At 44.3% G+C, this 16,037-nt stretch overlaps 1 protein-coding gene across 1 annotated transcript; it reads left to right on the forward strand.

The window, feature by feature from the left end:
- Nucleotides 1-587: 587 nt before the first annotated feature.
- Nucleotides 588-15,942, forward strand: LOC139624729 (actin filament-associated protein 1-like 2). The gene is made up of 16 exons (XM_071484069.1): nt 588-1,072; nt 7,876-8,010; nt 8,300-8,377; nt 8,513-8,574; nt 9,784-9,901; nt 10,058-10,281; nt 10,440-10,619; nt 10,793-10,879; nt 10,966-11,035; nt 11,231-11,469; nt 11,965-12,077; nt 12,222-12,339; nt 12,704-12,791; nt 13,043-13,209; nt 14,066-14,176; nt 14,333-15,942. The coding sequence occupies exons 1-16, from the start codon at nt 1,057-1,059 to the stop codon at nt 14,357-14,359; spliced, it is 1,833 nt and encodes a 610-aa protein (XP_071340170.1). The 5' UTR covers nt 588-1,056; the 3' UTR covers nt 14,360-15,942.
- Nucleotides 15,943-16,037: the final 95 nt, after the last annotated feature.

A 16,037-nucleotide genomic window follows, 5' to 3' on the forward strand; every position in this document is an offset into this window, starting at 1 on the left:
TTCACAGACTCAATCTTATTCACTGACAAGAGGAGGAGCCTGTGTTTTCTGGATCGCTGTGATTGGTCAGCTCAGCTGTGAGGAGCTGAGAGAGGAGCCAGGGTTTGAACTCTGACCTCTGTCACTTCTGGTGGAAACAACAGAGTGAAAGTCACACACACATCAAACACTTCTCCTCCCAACATCAGCCTCTGATACCTCCCACAGCAGCGTCTCCTGAAACAACGCACAACAACAACCAACAAACCTTGGTTGTCATGGTTACAATAATACACACATTGACTGTCCTGAGAGCGGCTACCTACCTCCGTCACCATGGTCACTATAACAACAGTCATAGATGGTGATTTGGGTTAAAATAAGTTCTTCCTCAACATTAGATGATCTTTGTTGTCATGGTTACAATAATAACAGTGAACGGTCATGGATAATAGAAACAACATAAGCTGCTCCTGTCACATGGGAATCGAACACCGCTCTCCTGGGTCATATTCATCCATCCACCCCAACCTCCTCCTGACGTGGACTCTGTCGCTCTATAAACTACGTCACCGCACTTTTCCCTTTGCTCCTGTCATCATCACTACGACCACTAGATGTCGCCTAGCAACAGAACCTAACTACAGGTCATAGTGACCTGCTGACAGACGACCTCTGACCTCGTTTTTACAGGACAGTCTCTCCTGTTTTTTATCATATTTACAGGATGTTTCAGCTTCTAGTGACATAAAGTTGTTGTTGTTTTTTTACTTGAGCTCCTGAAACTTTAATAAACCTGGAAACGTGGGTGTTTGAAAACGTTTGACCTGTACCCACATGTTCACTGAGCATGTTGTGTTTGACTCCCCCTCCCTCCCTCCCTTCATACATAATGGGTGTGCTGGTCCGTCCTCTCTCTCCTCCCTCAGCAGAGGCAGGACTCGACCGTCAGAGCTCAGGCTCCTTCACACACAGCTCACTGAGGAGACGTCAGGACCGAGCCGCTCTGTGACTGGATGGTTTGGACTCTTCAGCAGAGACATGAGACTGAGGACCAGCAGCGACTGAACCTCAGACATGGACAAACAGAAAGGTACTGAGCTGACTTCATTACACAACTCCACAGAGCAGCAGCACCGCAGACACACACTGCAGGAACAACACAACTCGAAGGTTTCACCGCCGTCACCTCAGCACATGAGGTTTAAGTTTAACACAGATCTGAGTCTGAGACAGTAACAACGATCTGTTCTGTGTTTCACATCAAATAAGTGTAAACTCCCATGAAGGCCCTCGGTCATCTGTGCTGATGTAAAACAGTATTTTCACATGTGAAATTTCACCTTTGACTTTTATAAAAGCTGAATGTGAGCTGACTGATCTGTGTTTTTATCAACATGTCTGATGTTATTACCTCAGTTTACCAGATCATTAGATGCTAGTTACTGCAGCAGCTACAAACATGTGATGAATGGTTTATAACCAGCTGTCACATCCTTACAAAGACATTTTAAATGTTCATTAATCTTCAGTATTTGTTCGACATATTTTCTCTGATTCCAGCTGTTTTGCTGTGTTGTCATCATCATGTGTAGCTTCCACAGTTAGAGCCTCACCAATACACACACAGTCTGTCAGGAACCAGCGAGCAGGTTGTGGTTGTAACGAGCTTTGTGTCATCACTGCTTTAAAATTATACATAATAATAATAATAATAAGGAAAAGACTAACAGTCAGCTCCTCAGACATAAGACACTGAAGAAACACAAATAAAATGGAGATTGTGGAGTTGAGTCACTGTGTTCACAGATAAATAATCTCCCTGGACGGGACTATCCACTAATATCATGATGAGTAAAAATCCAAATCTGTCACCAAAGCAGCTGACGGTGATGTTGATCGTAGGAAAGGTGTGAATGGGTTTATCAGGTGATTTCACTGAGGCTGTGACAGGGTGAGGTCCTGTCGGAGGCAGGGATGGTCCAGGTGGAGCAGAGGTCATTAGAGTTCAAACTCTGACTGAGTCCTGCACTGAAACACTCATCTGTGGTTCTTTGACTTGACTGTTTTCTTCCTCCACCACCTTCACCTGATCTGAAGATTCAGTTTATGTCAAATACATGATGATGTAGAGTCACAGACTGAGCTGCCAGAGGTTTCTACTGCAGCATTAAAGTGACACTTACATAAATCAGTGATCATAATTCAATGATATGATCAACATTACTCTGTTACCTTTGGTGCTTTAGCTGTATGTTGATGCGTTCACTCCTTCAGAGATGAGATCAGGACATGTCCATGTTGAGAGGTCTCACTCTGATGTAAAATGTTGAGTCTGTCATCATCAGTTACACTCAGTGACCCGTCCGTCTGCTGTGTGCGGACTCTTTATCACACTGTTGGTATGTTAACTACAGCAACACAACAATCGGAAACACCCGTCTGTCCTCCTCCGTCATCCTTCCTCCCTCTCCTCCTCCTCCTCCTCCTCCTCATCACTTCCTCCTCCTGCTGCTCTCAGGAGACGGAGCTAATAGACTGTTTAGATTCGGTAGATCTGTGTGTGTGTTTGTGTGTGTTTGTGTGTTTGTGTGTGTACAGATAATTTCAGCATTTTTCTCCCATTACAGCAGACTGACTAACCGCTGCAGTGAGTTTTCGTGTCATGACAAACTTCAGCAGTGAATTAAAGATGTTTTACACATTGTTTACACAGCACAGCAACAAGGTCGACAATGATTTATTAAGTAGATGAATTTATTAACATTTCAATCAGATTCTTGTCAGGACTTCTAACATGTATATAAAATTGATTCCTGGTAATATCATCAGTCAGTCAATGTGACCTGGACCCATGTTTGGGGACCCACAGGGGCCTGCAGGGGATGAGGCCCCTGGATCAGAGCCTCTGTGTGGAGTAAAAGTTTTCTGTCTCCTGGCAGATCCAAGCTTGAACGAATGTAACTGTTGTATGTTTGTAAGTGTGTTTGACTTTTTAACGCCTTCAAGGTCTTTTTTAACTGAATCCAGTGGGTTTTACGGCTTCAAAGCAACAGGATGTCCATCACAAATAAACCTGTCTGGAAATGATCCGTCTTATAACTGCGGAGCTTCTTCTTCTAATCATCCAGTTTTTAGGTTTTCTTCACGATAAGATAATCCAGTGGTAGTTGTCTGTACATCCATCCAGACACTGTCAACAGGACTGTTCACGGTGAATTCAGCTATTTCTCCAAGATGTGAACAAATAGAAGCTAAAAAAGGCAGAAATGTGAATGTTATTGTCTTTGACTGGATGTTTCTTGCTGATATTTGTACTTATATTTACACACACAATCTTGTAATTTGGCCTCAATTAAACCCTCAAAACCCTCAAACACCCTGTGATGTTTTCTGACACATCTGTTGATCTGTAGCTGTCATGATTTAAACCGAAGAGTTGGAGACGATCAGAGAAACGAGCAGGAGGCAGAAACAGCAGCTCAGTAACATAAATGTCCTGCTGTCCTATATTTACCAACCAGATGATGAAAGAGAAAGCTGCTCCACACCCTGCAACACACACACACACACACACACACACAGTATGGTGGAATCCCAGCTTTCAGCTAATTTAAGGGTTTGGTTTTTATGGTAAAGCATCTATACATCACTAAACACACACACCCACACACACACACACACACACATGCTTTCAGCTTTACTGGATGGTCTTATGTTGTTTTTACTTTCTGCCTTTCAAAGCAGCTTTAGAGAAGAAATGACACAAATCTAAGCGCTGAAAGTTCAGAGGTCAGTTCACCTGAATTACAGAGACATGCTGAATGTCTTCAGGTGGTTTCGGTCTCATCTGTTCAGGTGTATCTCTGACGTGTGTCTCCTCAACACAATAAAACAGCTGCTTGCCTCTGACCAACATCAACAAAACTGAACCGAAGACACTGGGACCAGAGCGCCAACACACAGCATCACTTTAATCCACTAAAGAGTTGTGTCTAAATGTTGTCAGTCACAGACACATCCGGAGGTTGTGAGTCCACTTTTTGTAGCTGTGTTAGTTTGTGTAGCGTCTGCATGTTGTTAATGTTGTGATTATAAATTTGTTGTTGCTGCAAGAATGAGATTATTTGTCTTTCATTCAAATGGACATTTGACCTTGTGTGTGTGTGTGTGTGTGTGTGTGTGTGTGTGTGTGTGTTCTGCAGCATCAAAGCCGGAGACAGGAAGTAAAGTTGATGCTGAGATAAGCTGCGTTCACTAACACACTCTGGGTCCAGCAGCTCTGTCTCTGTCTCCTCGTCTCTGAGGTGGTTCCTCTGCAGCACAGTGTTGTTGCTGCTGTTGTTGTTGTCGATGGCGATGTGCTGTGGGTGTGTGAGGTATGTGCGGCTCGGTGTTTAAAACAGCAGCCGTCTGATAAGCAGAGCTGTAGGATCCTTGAACTCAGCAGCGAGGAGTTAATCAGCTGGTGGTGAATGGACTCGCTCTGTCCGTCTGAACGGAGCCGCCACACAATCACTCACTGTTTCCTCTTCTCTCCGCATTTCTTACATTTCCTCCCTCTGATGATAATTCACACTGTTCACAGATCAGCTCAGTCAAACCTCCATGTTCATGTCATTATTATTCATATTAAAACAGCCTCTGTTCATTATTCAGAGAAACTACATCATAACCAGACAGGACCAGGTTGTTCTACGAGTCTTTCAGAAGGTTCTAGTGGTCACTGATGTTGGAGATCTTGAAGTCATTCTTGTCATTCATTAGGAGGTTTGGGGACGTTCTAGTCAGAAACATGGCTCTAAGGTTCTTTTGCAGGTTCTTGTTGTCCCTGAAGTGTTGAGGGTGGGTGTAGCTGTCCATTCTGAGGTTTTCATGGTCATGTAGGAAGTTCTTGTGTTTACTGAAGATGTTCTAATGTGAGCTTCTTAAAGAGGTTCTAGTCATCCCAGAAGTTCTAGGGGTGGTTTAGGTGGTTGTAGTGTTCAGACGGAGGTTCTAAACTTCCTTTTGGTGGTTCTAGTGATCCAGGGTTACAATGGTCGTTGAGGAGACTTTATATTCACTCAGGATGTCCTACATAAAGGTGTCTTTTAGATGGTTTTAGTTGTATATTACGAGGTTCTAGTGGTCTTTGGGGGTGGGGGTGGGGTGAAATGGTCCTTTATGTGGTTCTAATTTAAATTGTTGTGGTCAGTGAGGAGGTTCTATTGTTCCTTAAGGGATTTTAGTGGTCCTTTAATGTTTAACAGACAGTTGAACCTAAAGGTTAAGTGTCTTTCATGGAGTTTTTTTATCTGAGATTTTAAAGGTTCTTTAGGTAACATGAGGTTCTTTAGGTAACATGAGGTTCTTTAGGTAACATAAGGTTCTTTAGGTAACGTAAGGTCTTGGTGAGACTGTGTTTGACAGCTCTCTACCATCCACATCTCTGACAGCCTGTTTGACGCAGTAAACCTGAAATGGCCTGGATAAGTAAATAGTGTTTTACACGTCGTATTGGAAGATAACGAGCTAAACATCAGGCCAATCGATGAAAAATTTCCTCTTTGTGGAGAATTTACTGTCAGTGTTTCCTCAGTGAAACTATTTCTACCACAAAATACTGTCTGATTCCAAATTTTGTGCAGGGACCTTGAGTTTTTAAGTGATGTAAGAACACACACTCACACTGAGTCTTTATTCTGTGTTAAACATTAGCACCGTGCAGCAGCTTATCAGTGTGTTTCCTGTCACATCAGTTAGCTCGTCGAGGTCAGAACATCAGAGCACTGAGACTGGGAAACAGTGGGTTTGGTGTCCACAGCTTCTTTATTCATTCATTAACAACCTGAGCTGTTCTGCTCTGAACTCACAGCTGCTTCTGTTTCCATGTCTTTTACTGCAAACATCACAAACTCAGTCTCCTGTTGATGACATGTAACTTTTGAAAGTTGAAAGTCTTATTAAAAAAAAGACACTGATTTTGCATTTGTTTAGAAAAGATATATTTTCCCATCCACTTCAATACAGTCAGTTTGAATCAGCAGCATCTAGTGGAGGAACCTCAGTTCTGACCACAACTGAGGATTAAAATGATCACATTTCATTGAAAGGCCCAGTTTGTAAAGTGTTAAATACAGAGATACAGACACGTGAAATAGAAACAGGAGCCTGAGCAGGAACGGCAGGAAGATGAAGCTCGAAATGAGCGTTGAGACTCCAACGTCCCACAAAGAGCAAGTGAGAGAAGATGAAAATATCAGGTAAAATAACAGGTTTGTCTTTTTGTCTGTGTGACTTTGGATGAAATGAACTTGTTTCGCTGCCTTTTAATGACTTCAGCTCTTCACACAGTCACCATTCACTCACTCACAGAGACACAACAGCTGCATTCAGACCAGGAACACAGAGCAGCTTCATGACGGTTTCCATCAGCCTGATGACGACAAACTGAACCTGACTACGACTCGTAAAACCAGCTGCCGAGAGAAAACCTGCAAACTCACAAAGACACGAATCATTGAAGAAAAGAAAAAGTTCAATCTGAATATACAGAACCTTTATTTAGCCTTTATTCAGTGGTCGTACAGGACATTCCAGTCCAGACTAAAGGTGCAAGGAGATTCCTGTGGAGTCTGAAGTGTTGCTGTTGGTTGTAGTTGTCCACTAAGAGGTTATCATGATCATCTAGGGTTAAAGGTGATGTTCTGGTTATAGTCACTGAGGAGGTTTTCATGATCACTGAGGATGTTCTAGTGATCATTACGTGGGTTCTAGGGGTGTTTCGGGTGAGTTTAGCTGTCTTGAGGAGGTTCTTGTCATCATTAAGGACGATCCAGTGGTGATATAGGAGGTTCTAGGGGTGGTTTAGGTGGTTCAGGTGGTTCTAGTGGGAAGATGGAGGTTCTAAGGTCCCTAGTCTGTCATATAGCATCACAACCTGCAAGATACAGTCACAGAACTTTACAGGGGGTGGAGATAAAATGACGATGAGCGTGGGCCGACCAATGAGTGCAGAGTACTGCTGTGATAATGTAGTAATAACTACTGAGAACTTCAACATGTTGACAGGTGTGGTGGTCGGTGGTTTGATCTCATGATGGACTTAAAGATTAAAGACATGAGGAGAAAGAAATAAAGACAGTTTGTTGTGTGTGTGTGTGTGTGTGTATGTGTGTGTGTGTGTGTGTGTTGTATGTCAACAGAGACAGTGAGAGGGTCTGATGGAGACAGATACTGAGAGTGTGAGTCCTGGCTCTGATCCTCTGTCAACAGATGACTCAGAGTTTGATCCAATCTGCTGCTCTTCTTCTCTGGTTTCACTCGACTCTCTCACTGAGAGACACAAACAAGTGGTGGAGGAAGTACCCACATACTGCACCTCACTGAGAGTACTAATACACTGTAAAATATTTTGTTACAAGTAAAAGTAAGTATAGTCAAAATGTACTTGAAGTATAAAGGAAAAGTAGTAAATGTAGAAAAATGTCCCATGAGATTTTTACACCGTCATAGATTCTATAATCAGATTATTACTGATGCAGTGATGTGAAATTTTACCGTTGAAGTTGATTTAAAGTGACATCAGACAACTGTGTGTCTCTCTGTCTCTCTGTCTCTCTGTCTCTCTGTCTGTCTGTCTGTCTGACTGACTGTCTGTCTGTCTGTCTCTCTGTCTGTCTGTCTGTCTCTCTGTCTGTCTCTCTGTCTGTCTGTCTGTCTGTCTGTCTGTCTGTCTGTCTGTCTCTCTGTCTCTCTGTCTGTCTGTCTGTCTGTCTGTCTGACTGACTGTCTGTCTGTCTGTCTGTCTGTCTGTCTGTCTGTCTGTCTGTCTGTCTGTCTGACTGACTGTCTGTCTGTCTGTCTCTCTGTCTGTCTGTCTGTCTCTCTGTCTCTCTGTCTGTCTGTCTTTAGTTCTGGCCAAGCTGATCTGGGACCTGCAGTCCTTCCTGTCTGTTCTGGACTCAGAGAACCTGAGCTACATCGCTCAGGCTCAGAAGAAATCCATCTCAGAGCTGCTCTCCAAACTGCAAACACACGACGCTCCAGGTAATACTACTACTACTACTACTACTACTACTACTACTACTACTACTGATAGTACTGACACTAACGATACTACAGATACTACTGACACTACTACTTGTGCTAAATATTGTGGTCCTGCGAAACACAACATTTAAAAAAACACAACAAAACAAGTTGTGAAATATTTTGCACCTCAGGGCCACCGTAGTTATCACAGGTCTGAGGACAGTTTGTTACCTGCTGCAGGTGAAACACCTGACACAGTGCTGAGGCTCACTGATACACACGTGTGTGTTTGTTTTGTCTCCAGTGGAAGATGCTGAGTACATGATCATGAGCTGTCCATCATCGTCTCCTAGCAACGAGCTGACAGACACACCTGGGACAGGTGACGCTGATCTGCATGTGCTGGTTCTTTGATGTGTGTGTGTGTGAAAATACAGTTGTGTTTGTAAAGGTTTGGAAAATGAAACGTGTTTGAACTCAGATGTTTGTTTGTTTGTTTGTTTGTTTGTTTGTTCAGAAGGTGTCCAGTCATCTGAGCTGGTCTCAAAGCAGGACTCATGTGTCTGGCTGAGGAACGGGGTTAGTCACCACACACACACACACACACACACACACCTGTCCACAGTGAGACGTGTCTTTTCCACTGTGCAGTAACAGCGACTGTGTGTCTAATAAAATCCTGGTTCACAATATCAGATTGTCAGATTGTGCGATGAACGTCTGGGGAATCGTCGCACAACGACATACACAGGAGATCAGAGACATGTCATCCATGACATCATCAATCTGCGACGCTCCAGTGTTGTGGAAATGCAGCAGATAGAGGAGGAGGAGGAGAGTGTGTACCTGGTCATGGTCCAGGAAAAGAGTGTTGATTGTTGGATTTGACAGTTTATGGTTACCATGGTAACGGTGCGTTTTTTGTTTTTCTTCATTTTCAGTCAGTCGTCTGATTTATCATCTAATGGTTTCAGCTCCACAGAGCTGGTTGGTTCTGGGGACATAATGAGACATGTACAGTGCAGTGGGGGCCATTAGGGGCCCGACTACAAGTTTCTGCCCTGGGGCTCTCTGAGAGGTCAAACCAGCCCTGCTCATGATCGTTTCCTCTTGAGGTCAAAGAAAAGTGGAGGAGGAGGAGGAGGAGGAGGAGGCGGGGGGGGCTGGTCTGTGATGTGGGTCAGTAATAACAGACTGAGTCCTTCTGAGGTTTGGGAGGAGATGGCAGTGTGTGTGTGTGTGTGTGTGTGTGTGTGTGTGTGTGTTAGAGGGAGTGACAGGATCTACAGTGTTTACATATGAAGCCATCTCCCCTCTATCTATCGTCCTATTGGCTGAGAGCTCTGCAGAGGGAGGAAGTGGTCACTGATGGCGGCTGATTAACATCTGGTCTACGTGATGGATGAACACACACACACACACACACACACACACACACACACACACAGAAAGTAGTTGATATTGTACTTTCTCCTTTACTACACTGGTGGGACGGCTGTGGACCTGGTTTCCCTTCAGAATAATAACCAGGTGTGTAGTTGTGTGTAGTTGTGTGTCTCTGATGTGTCTGAGTTGTTGGTTTCATGGTGACGTTAAACTTTCCAATATTTTACAATAAACAGAGAAAAGTCAAATGAAAACTTTCTCCTTCTCCCATCAATCATCTCCTCACCCCTCAGCTTTATCTGGTGACCCTGTGGAGGGCCCGACCCTCAGGTTGGGAACCACTGGACTAAACTGAGTGTAGATCACGTACTTAGACACACTTCCTGTTTGCTGTCACTGCAGACCCAGGGCCCCACAGTGCCGCCCCACCCACCAGGAGGTCTGGGAGGTGATGATGATGAAGATACATATGAGGAGGCAGAACCCTACGTACCTGCTGACACAACCATGTCCAACACCGGTATCTACACACACACACACACACACACACACACACACACACACCCACACACACACACACACACACACACACACACACACACAGAAACACACACAGAAACACACACGTGTGGAAACGTGTTAATGCTCAAACAGTAACAATAACCTTTGACTCCAGAGAGGGCGGAGTCAGACAGCAGTCACTACGAGTCATACGGCGAGGAAGATGATGATGACAGGGGGGGGCTTGTGAAGGACAGAGCTCACTACATCCAGTGGAGCGCCTCCCAGCCCTGCCTGAGGCCCGCCCCCGAGTCCCGCCTCTGTGGTTACCTGTGGAGGAGGAAGTGGCTCGGACAGTGGACCAAACAGCTGTTCATCATCAGGAACAGCATGCTGCTGGTGAGGGGGGGGGGCTGTGTGTGTGGAGACTGGGGGGGGGGGGTCTTCAGCTGCAGTTCCTGTAACGTCCAACAGAGGCTGCTCTGATCAAACTCTGAGTGTTTTGAGGCCAAAGTTCAGAGCTTCATTTTGTGTGTGTGTGTGTGTGTGTGTGTCAGTGTTATAAGTGTGCGCGGGACCTGCTGCCTCAGCTGGAGCTGAACCTTCGTGGCTGTCACCTGGTCTACAAGTCAAAGAGCAGTGGGAAGATCCAGCACCAGCTCAAACTGGTCCCGCTGGGCTCAGAGACTCTGGTGCTGGGCTACAGCAGCTTCCAGCAGGCCGACGAGTGGAGGAAGGTCAGACACACACACACACACACACACACACTCATTACTACTTAGGTAAAGGGTGTGAGCATTTCCTCCAGTGCAGTGTATCAGCTGGTGTGTGTGTGTGTGTGTGTGTGTATGTGTGTATGTGTGTATGTGTGTGTGTGCGTGTGTGTGTGTGTGTGTGTGTGTGTGTGTAGGTGATAGAGGAGGTGAGTGTCGGAGGTGACTTGGAGACTCAGAGTTCATTGTCTCTGATCAAATCAGACCAGCCGCTGTCCTGCAGGGTGAGACACACACACACACACACACACACACACACACACACACACACACACACAGCTGCTCATTCATGTTGTGTGTCTGTGTTCAGTCCAGTACAGTCCAGACTGACTCAGAGGAGGAGAGACCTTCAGCTTGCCGCAGCCTCTACAGAGACAGAGGTACTGACACTGTGAGCGTCTGTAACCTGCTGTGGTTCCTTCACGGCCGTACGTAGATCTGCAGGAACCAGCAGGAACCAGCAGGAACCTGCAGGAACCAGCAGGAACCAGCAGGAACCAGAAAGTGTTGTGTTGGTACTGACTCATGCCGTGAGGAGATCACACTGACCCCACTCACCTGTGTGTACCTGACAGGTTTCCTGAACGTGCTGATGAACTGTCAGTGGCAGAGTTTGCTGTGCCAGGTGGAGGGAGGTCTCCTCAACATGTTCGGAGAGGAGGAGGAGGAGGAGGAGGAAGGGGAGGTGAAGAGGGAGCGATCCCCTCAGTACACCGTCCAGCTCAGAGGGTGTGAGGTCCGAGCCGGGCCCGACACAGACCACTCCTACAGGATCACACTGAGCATGCTCGGTGACCAGGTGGCGGTGCTGGAGGTGAGTTGACTTTATTCGATGTAACAGGGACGGAGCTGAGTCCTGCACAGCAGCAACGAGCAGAGACAACGAGACACACAACAGAGCCACAAAATAAAAGACACCAATAAAGACATGAAACATTTCACTGCATCATGAGTCATTAAATGAAACTCACAGTCTACAGACACAGAGGCCCCCAAGGGGCAAAAGGGGCCCTTAGTGGCCCTTCATATTAGGAGATTTTGCAATGACATCTGTAAAACCCCTTAAACCTAAAACCATAAAGACACCACACAGCTGGCATCTTGCTGCATATGAGGCGTTCAGGGAACATCAGTGAATCGTACTATGTAACACAGCCTGCATGTGAGGCGTTTATATCATTGTGAATAATGTGACAATGAAACTTTGTCAGCCCACATGTGACCAGTTACATAAGCCATTATCTCTGTTTTCATTCATTCACATTGTCACATTGTCACTCGTTCATCGCTCCATCCTTCCGTCCTGCAGGTCAGTAGTTCAGAGGAGAAGGAGCGGTGGTTGAAGCTGCTGCAGGACGGAGCTGCCAATCACAGTCACCATGACAACAACAAGCCACAGGAGCACACAGGTAGAGCTCTGAGGTAAGAGTCTGTTAATACATCCATCCACCTGTTCTTCATCAGTGCATGTTGCCATGGTGATGGAGAACACTTCAGCACCTGAAACGACTTCCTCTTCCTCTTCTCCTTCTTCTGGAGTGATCTGGTTTGTTCCTCCCTCCTCAGTGGGCTGCAGACTCGCAGGTTTCCCACCTCCAACACCTACATGGACGATCCCTTCCACCTGAGCGGAGCAGGCCGAGACCAGCCCGTCTACTCCAACACCTCCATACTGGAGCACATAGTACGAGCATGTGGAGGTTCACTGCTGAACACACCACACAGCAAAGGATTTTCATTCATTTCATATTTAGGTTTTTTTATTTTCTTACTGAATAAAAAACTTTCCCTTGAACTGATGACACACCTGACCCTGTAGACCCTGACCCTGTAGACCCTGAACCTGTAGACCATGACCCTGTAGACCATGACCCTGTAGACCCTGAACCTGTAGACCATGACCCTGTAGACCATGACCCTGTAGACCCTGAACCTGTAGACCCTGAAGCTGTAGACCCTGACCCTGTAGACCCTGACCCTTGTGTTAAGATGTTTTTTTGTGACACGTGTCATCGGTGTGTGTCCTCTCGGTTTGTCTTCCCTCTCAGCTCCACAGCTCTCAGGATTCAGTTCGCTGCAGCTCGGTGTCGTCCAGAGACTCAGTGACCTACAGCAACACTGTCCTCACCAGCCACAGTGAGTCATCACACAAACACCTTCTTCATGGAGGAGGTTAACGTGTAATCACAACATTAACATCTAATCAAAGTTGGGAAAAGAGACGCCTGTACCCTGAGGAACAGATCTCTGTGTCTCCTGATGATGCAGGAATATATCCTCACTCCTGTCAGAATAAAACTCTTTGATGCAGCGTCTGGTCTGTGCAGGACAAATTAAATCGGACTGTAACAGTGACGTGTCTGTGTCTGCGTCGCTGTGTGTTTCAGACAGGTATGCAGGTGAGGTGGAGCGAGGTGTGCAGAAGCTGGAGCTGACCATGAAGAGGACGGTGCAGCTGAGGGCGGGCTCAGAGATCAACCTGGCGTCGGCCGGGAAGCAAAACAAACGCACCTCTTTTAGACAGTCACTGGCCGTCTGCACTGAGCGCGCTCAGGTGGGGGGGGGTCTGCAGTGAACCTCTGAACTGACTTAAAACTTATACGACACCTTTAATTAAAAAAAACACACAGAATAACATGAGAAGCAGGTCATTGGTCATTGATCACTGATCATTGATCAGTTCAGATCTGGGCCCAGATTTATTTTTGTTCCCAGAGATAAATTAAACTGATTTGGTTCTGGTTTAAACCTTTGACTCCTAAAATAAAACAAGGAGAAGATTAATATTAAGATTAAGATTAAGATTAAGATTAATATTAAGATTAAGATTAAGATTAAGATTAAGATTAAGATTAAGATTAAGATTAAAGTTAAAGTTAAAGTTAAAGTTAAAGTTAAAGTTAAGATTAAGATTAGGATTAGCCTTATTATTAGTCCCACAGTGGGGAAATCTGCAGTGTTAGAGCAGCAGAGTGGACAGTGCAACAGAAGAGAAGAGAAAAAATTGCAAAGGTCGGTTTCAAATACTTAAGAAAAGGATAAAAAGATAAATAATAGATAATAATATAGTAATAATAATATGTAAAACTGGATATTTACAAAATATACAATAACAATAGTCATTTGCATTTATTTTATAAGAAATCATCATCAATTCATCATTTTGCGTTGCACCTCATCTGTAAGGTAGAAAACATTTAACTGCATAAACATAAACATTATTAGCATGAAAATAAAAGTAGCAGCACTAAAAGCTTCACACACACCACAGCAGCATCTGCATATTCACAGATAAAACAAACACCTCTGGCTCTGGATCTACATCATCAGGTAGATATGTACTCACTGGCTTTTTGACACTGGTTTCACTGGTTTCTGCTCAAACCCTCTGCTGGTCTTTGCTGGTCCAGGCGGGCTTCCTGAACCCTCTGCTGCGACGGACGGCCTCGGCTAAAAACTCTCTGAGACGAGCTCCTTCGGCGCTTTTCATCGAACACGGGAGGGTTTTCCAGAGGAGGAAGGTCGGCGTCACACACACACACACACACACAGCTGTTACCTGGGTTACCTGCCTGTTAAAGAACAACAGCTGAATATGAATATGATTCACAGAAGACACGGCTGTTAAACATTCCTCACATCGATTATCAGTTAACTCTGCTGTTTTGTTCTCACAGGAATGGGAAACCAAAGCTGCTGCTTGACACTGTGCAACCATCACATCCACAGACACAGTCCAACAGCTGAAGACTCAAGGAGACAAACTATCAGACCTATAACGTGCTCCAACCACAGGATCACATACACTCAGTTGTTTAGTATCGTTTTGTTTCCCTGTGTAGTTGTTTTATTTCTTCATGGTTGGTTTTTATCTCTTAGTTGTTTTGTGTTTCTGTGTAGTGGTTTCAGTCTATGGGCCCCTGCCCTTTGGGCCCCTGGGCCTGTACCCAGCAGGCCTGTTCATTAATCCGTCCATGAACACAGCAGTAAACAAACATGACAACACGGTGAGTTGACAGTGAGCAGTTTGGTCAGATATTTTCCAAATGAGTGGTCATTTCCTGCTTCCTAACTCAACCTGGGTGTGTTCACTGTGAAAGCGTTTCGCAGATTTTCTGCCACGACGAAATATTGTGCACACAAATCGAGCCGCAGCCTTTGAGATGTGTTTGCTCCTGTTTGTTGGGTGTGTCAGGATTTCCTGTGACATTGTGATGGAAGTATTTTGTCCTCCTGTGTCAAACTCTTCGTTTGACTCTGGTATCTTCTCTGTTCAGTACCATTACTCACTGTTGTGACTTTCAGGAAGCACATTTGTTTGAATTAGTTATTCCTGTGTTGTTTAATCCCGCGTGTTTTTTATTTGATGTAATTGTGTGTTATAACTGAAACAGTTCTGTATCTGTTCTCACCACGATCAGCACAATGTTATTATATACATATTACTATGAATCAGTGATGATTTATCTTTATGACGTATTTGTCACATATTTGTATCATTTTTGTATTTACTGAATTTTATAATCTCAGGTGAATATTTCTTTGTTGATGTTGAACTAAACACTGACCTGTAAAATTATACTTTATATTAAAAACTGAATTTTACAATCCATCACTTTAGCTTTTAGATAAGTGGGTAACACTTTATGCAAGTCCACTGATTTAGCATTTATAAGCACTATATAAACATGTAATAAATGTAGTTGTAAGATATAAATTGTATGTAGTTATTGTCATCACAGGAGGAGTTAGAGTTATTAAGATACACTAATAAACACTTAGATCTGGTTACAGCTGCATTATAGTCTGTTAGACACCAGTTATTACATGTTGTTATACTGATTATAAATATGAAATCAGGGGACTTAAAGTCGTAATGATAAATGTATTTGTACTTCTCTGAAACAATTCAGACGTGTTTTAATATATGGATAATATTCAGGGTTGGATAAGAGCACAGTCCAATGAGGTCAGGAAACTAAACCACTTGTGCTTTTTCTCACTCATGTACTGTATTGTACTTTATACTTAGGTGTTTTATTTATCTCAGTGATTTCTTGATGTTTCTTGTGTGATCTTCTGTGTTTATATTTGGTGAGCTAAAGACAAATTTCCTCTCTGGACAATAAATCATAGACTGTTTATAAAAATGGACGTGGACTCTGGGTCTGAACAGTGAAGCCGATGCTGAAGAGCCTTAAACCTCCATCTCTCTACTGACCATCAGGGGGCGACTCCACTGGCTGTAAACAGAGTCTGATTGTATTGAAGTCTATGTGAAAATGTCTCCACTTCTCTCTGATTTATTCCCTCAGGAAACGTTTTCCTGATGAGTTTATGTCTCAGTCTCTAGTTTCAAGTCTTCTTCAACACAACATGATG

This window comes from Trachinotus anak, unplaced genomic scaffold (assembly GCF_046630095.1).
Source record: "Trachinotus anak isolate AG129_WGS33_773 ecotype Australia unplaced genomic scaffold, CSIRO_AGI_Tana_v1 ptg000008l, whole genome shotgun sequence".
In the NCBI taxonomy this organism is placed as follows: Eukaryota; Metazoa; Chordata; class Actinopteri; order Carangiformes; family Carangidae; genus Trachinotus; species Trachinotus anak.

Excerpts from the sequence above, each read along its gene's own strand:
- LOC139624729 (XM_071484069.1), top strand. Across the intron at positions 9,902-10,057 it reads CACAACCATGTCCAACACCG|AGAGGGCGGAGTCAGACAGC; the intron begins GTATCTACACAC and ends CTTTGACTCCAG. Across the intron at positions 11,036-11,230 it reads CAGCCTCTACAGAGACAGAG|GTTTCCTGAACGTGCTGATG; the intron begins GTACTGACACTG and ends TGTACCTGACAG.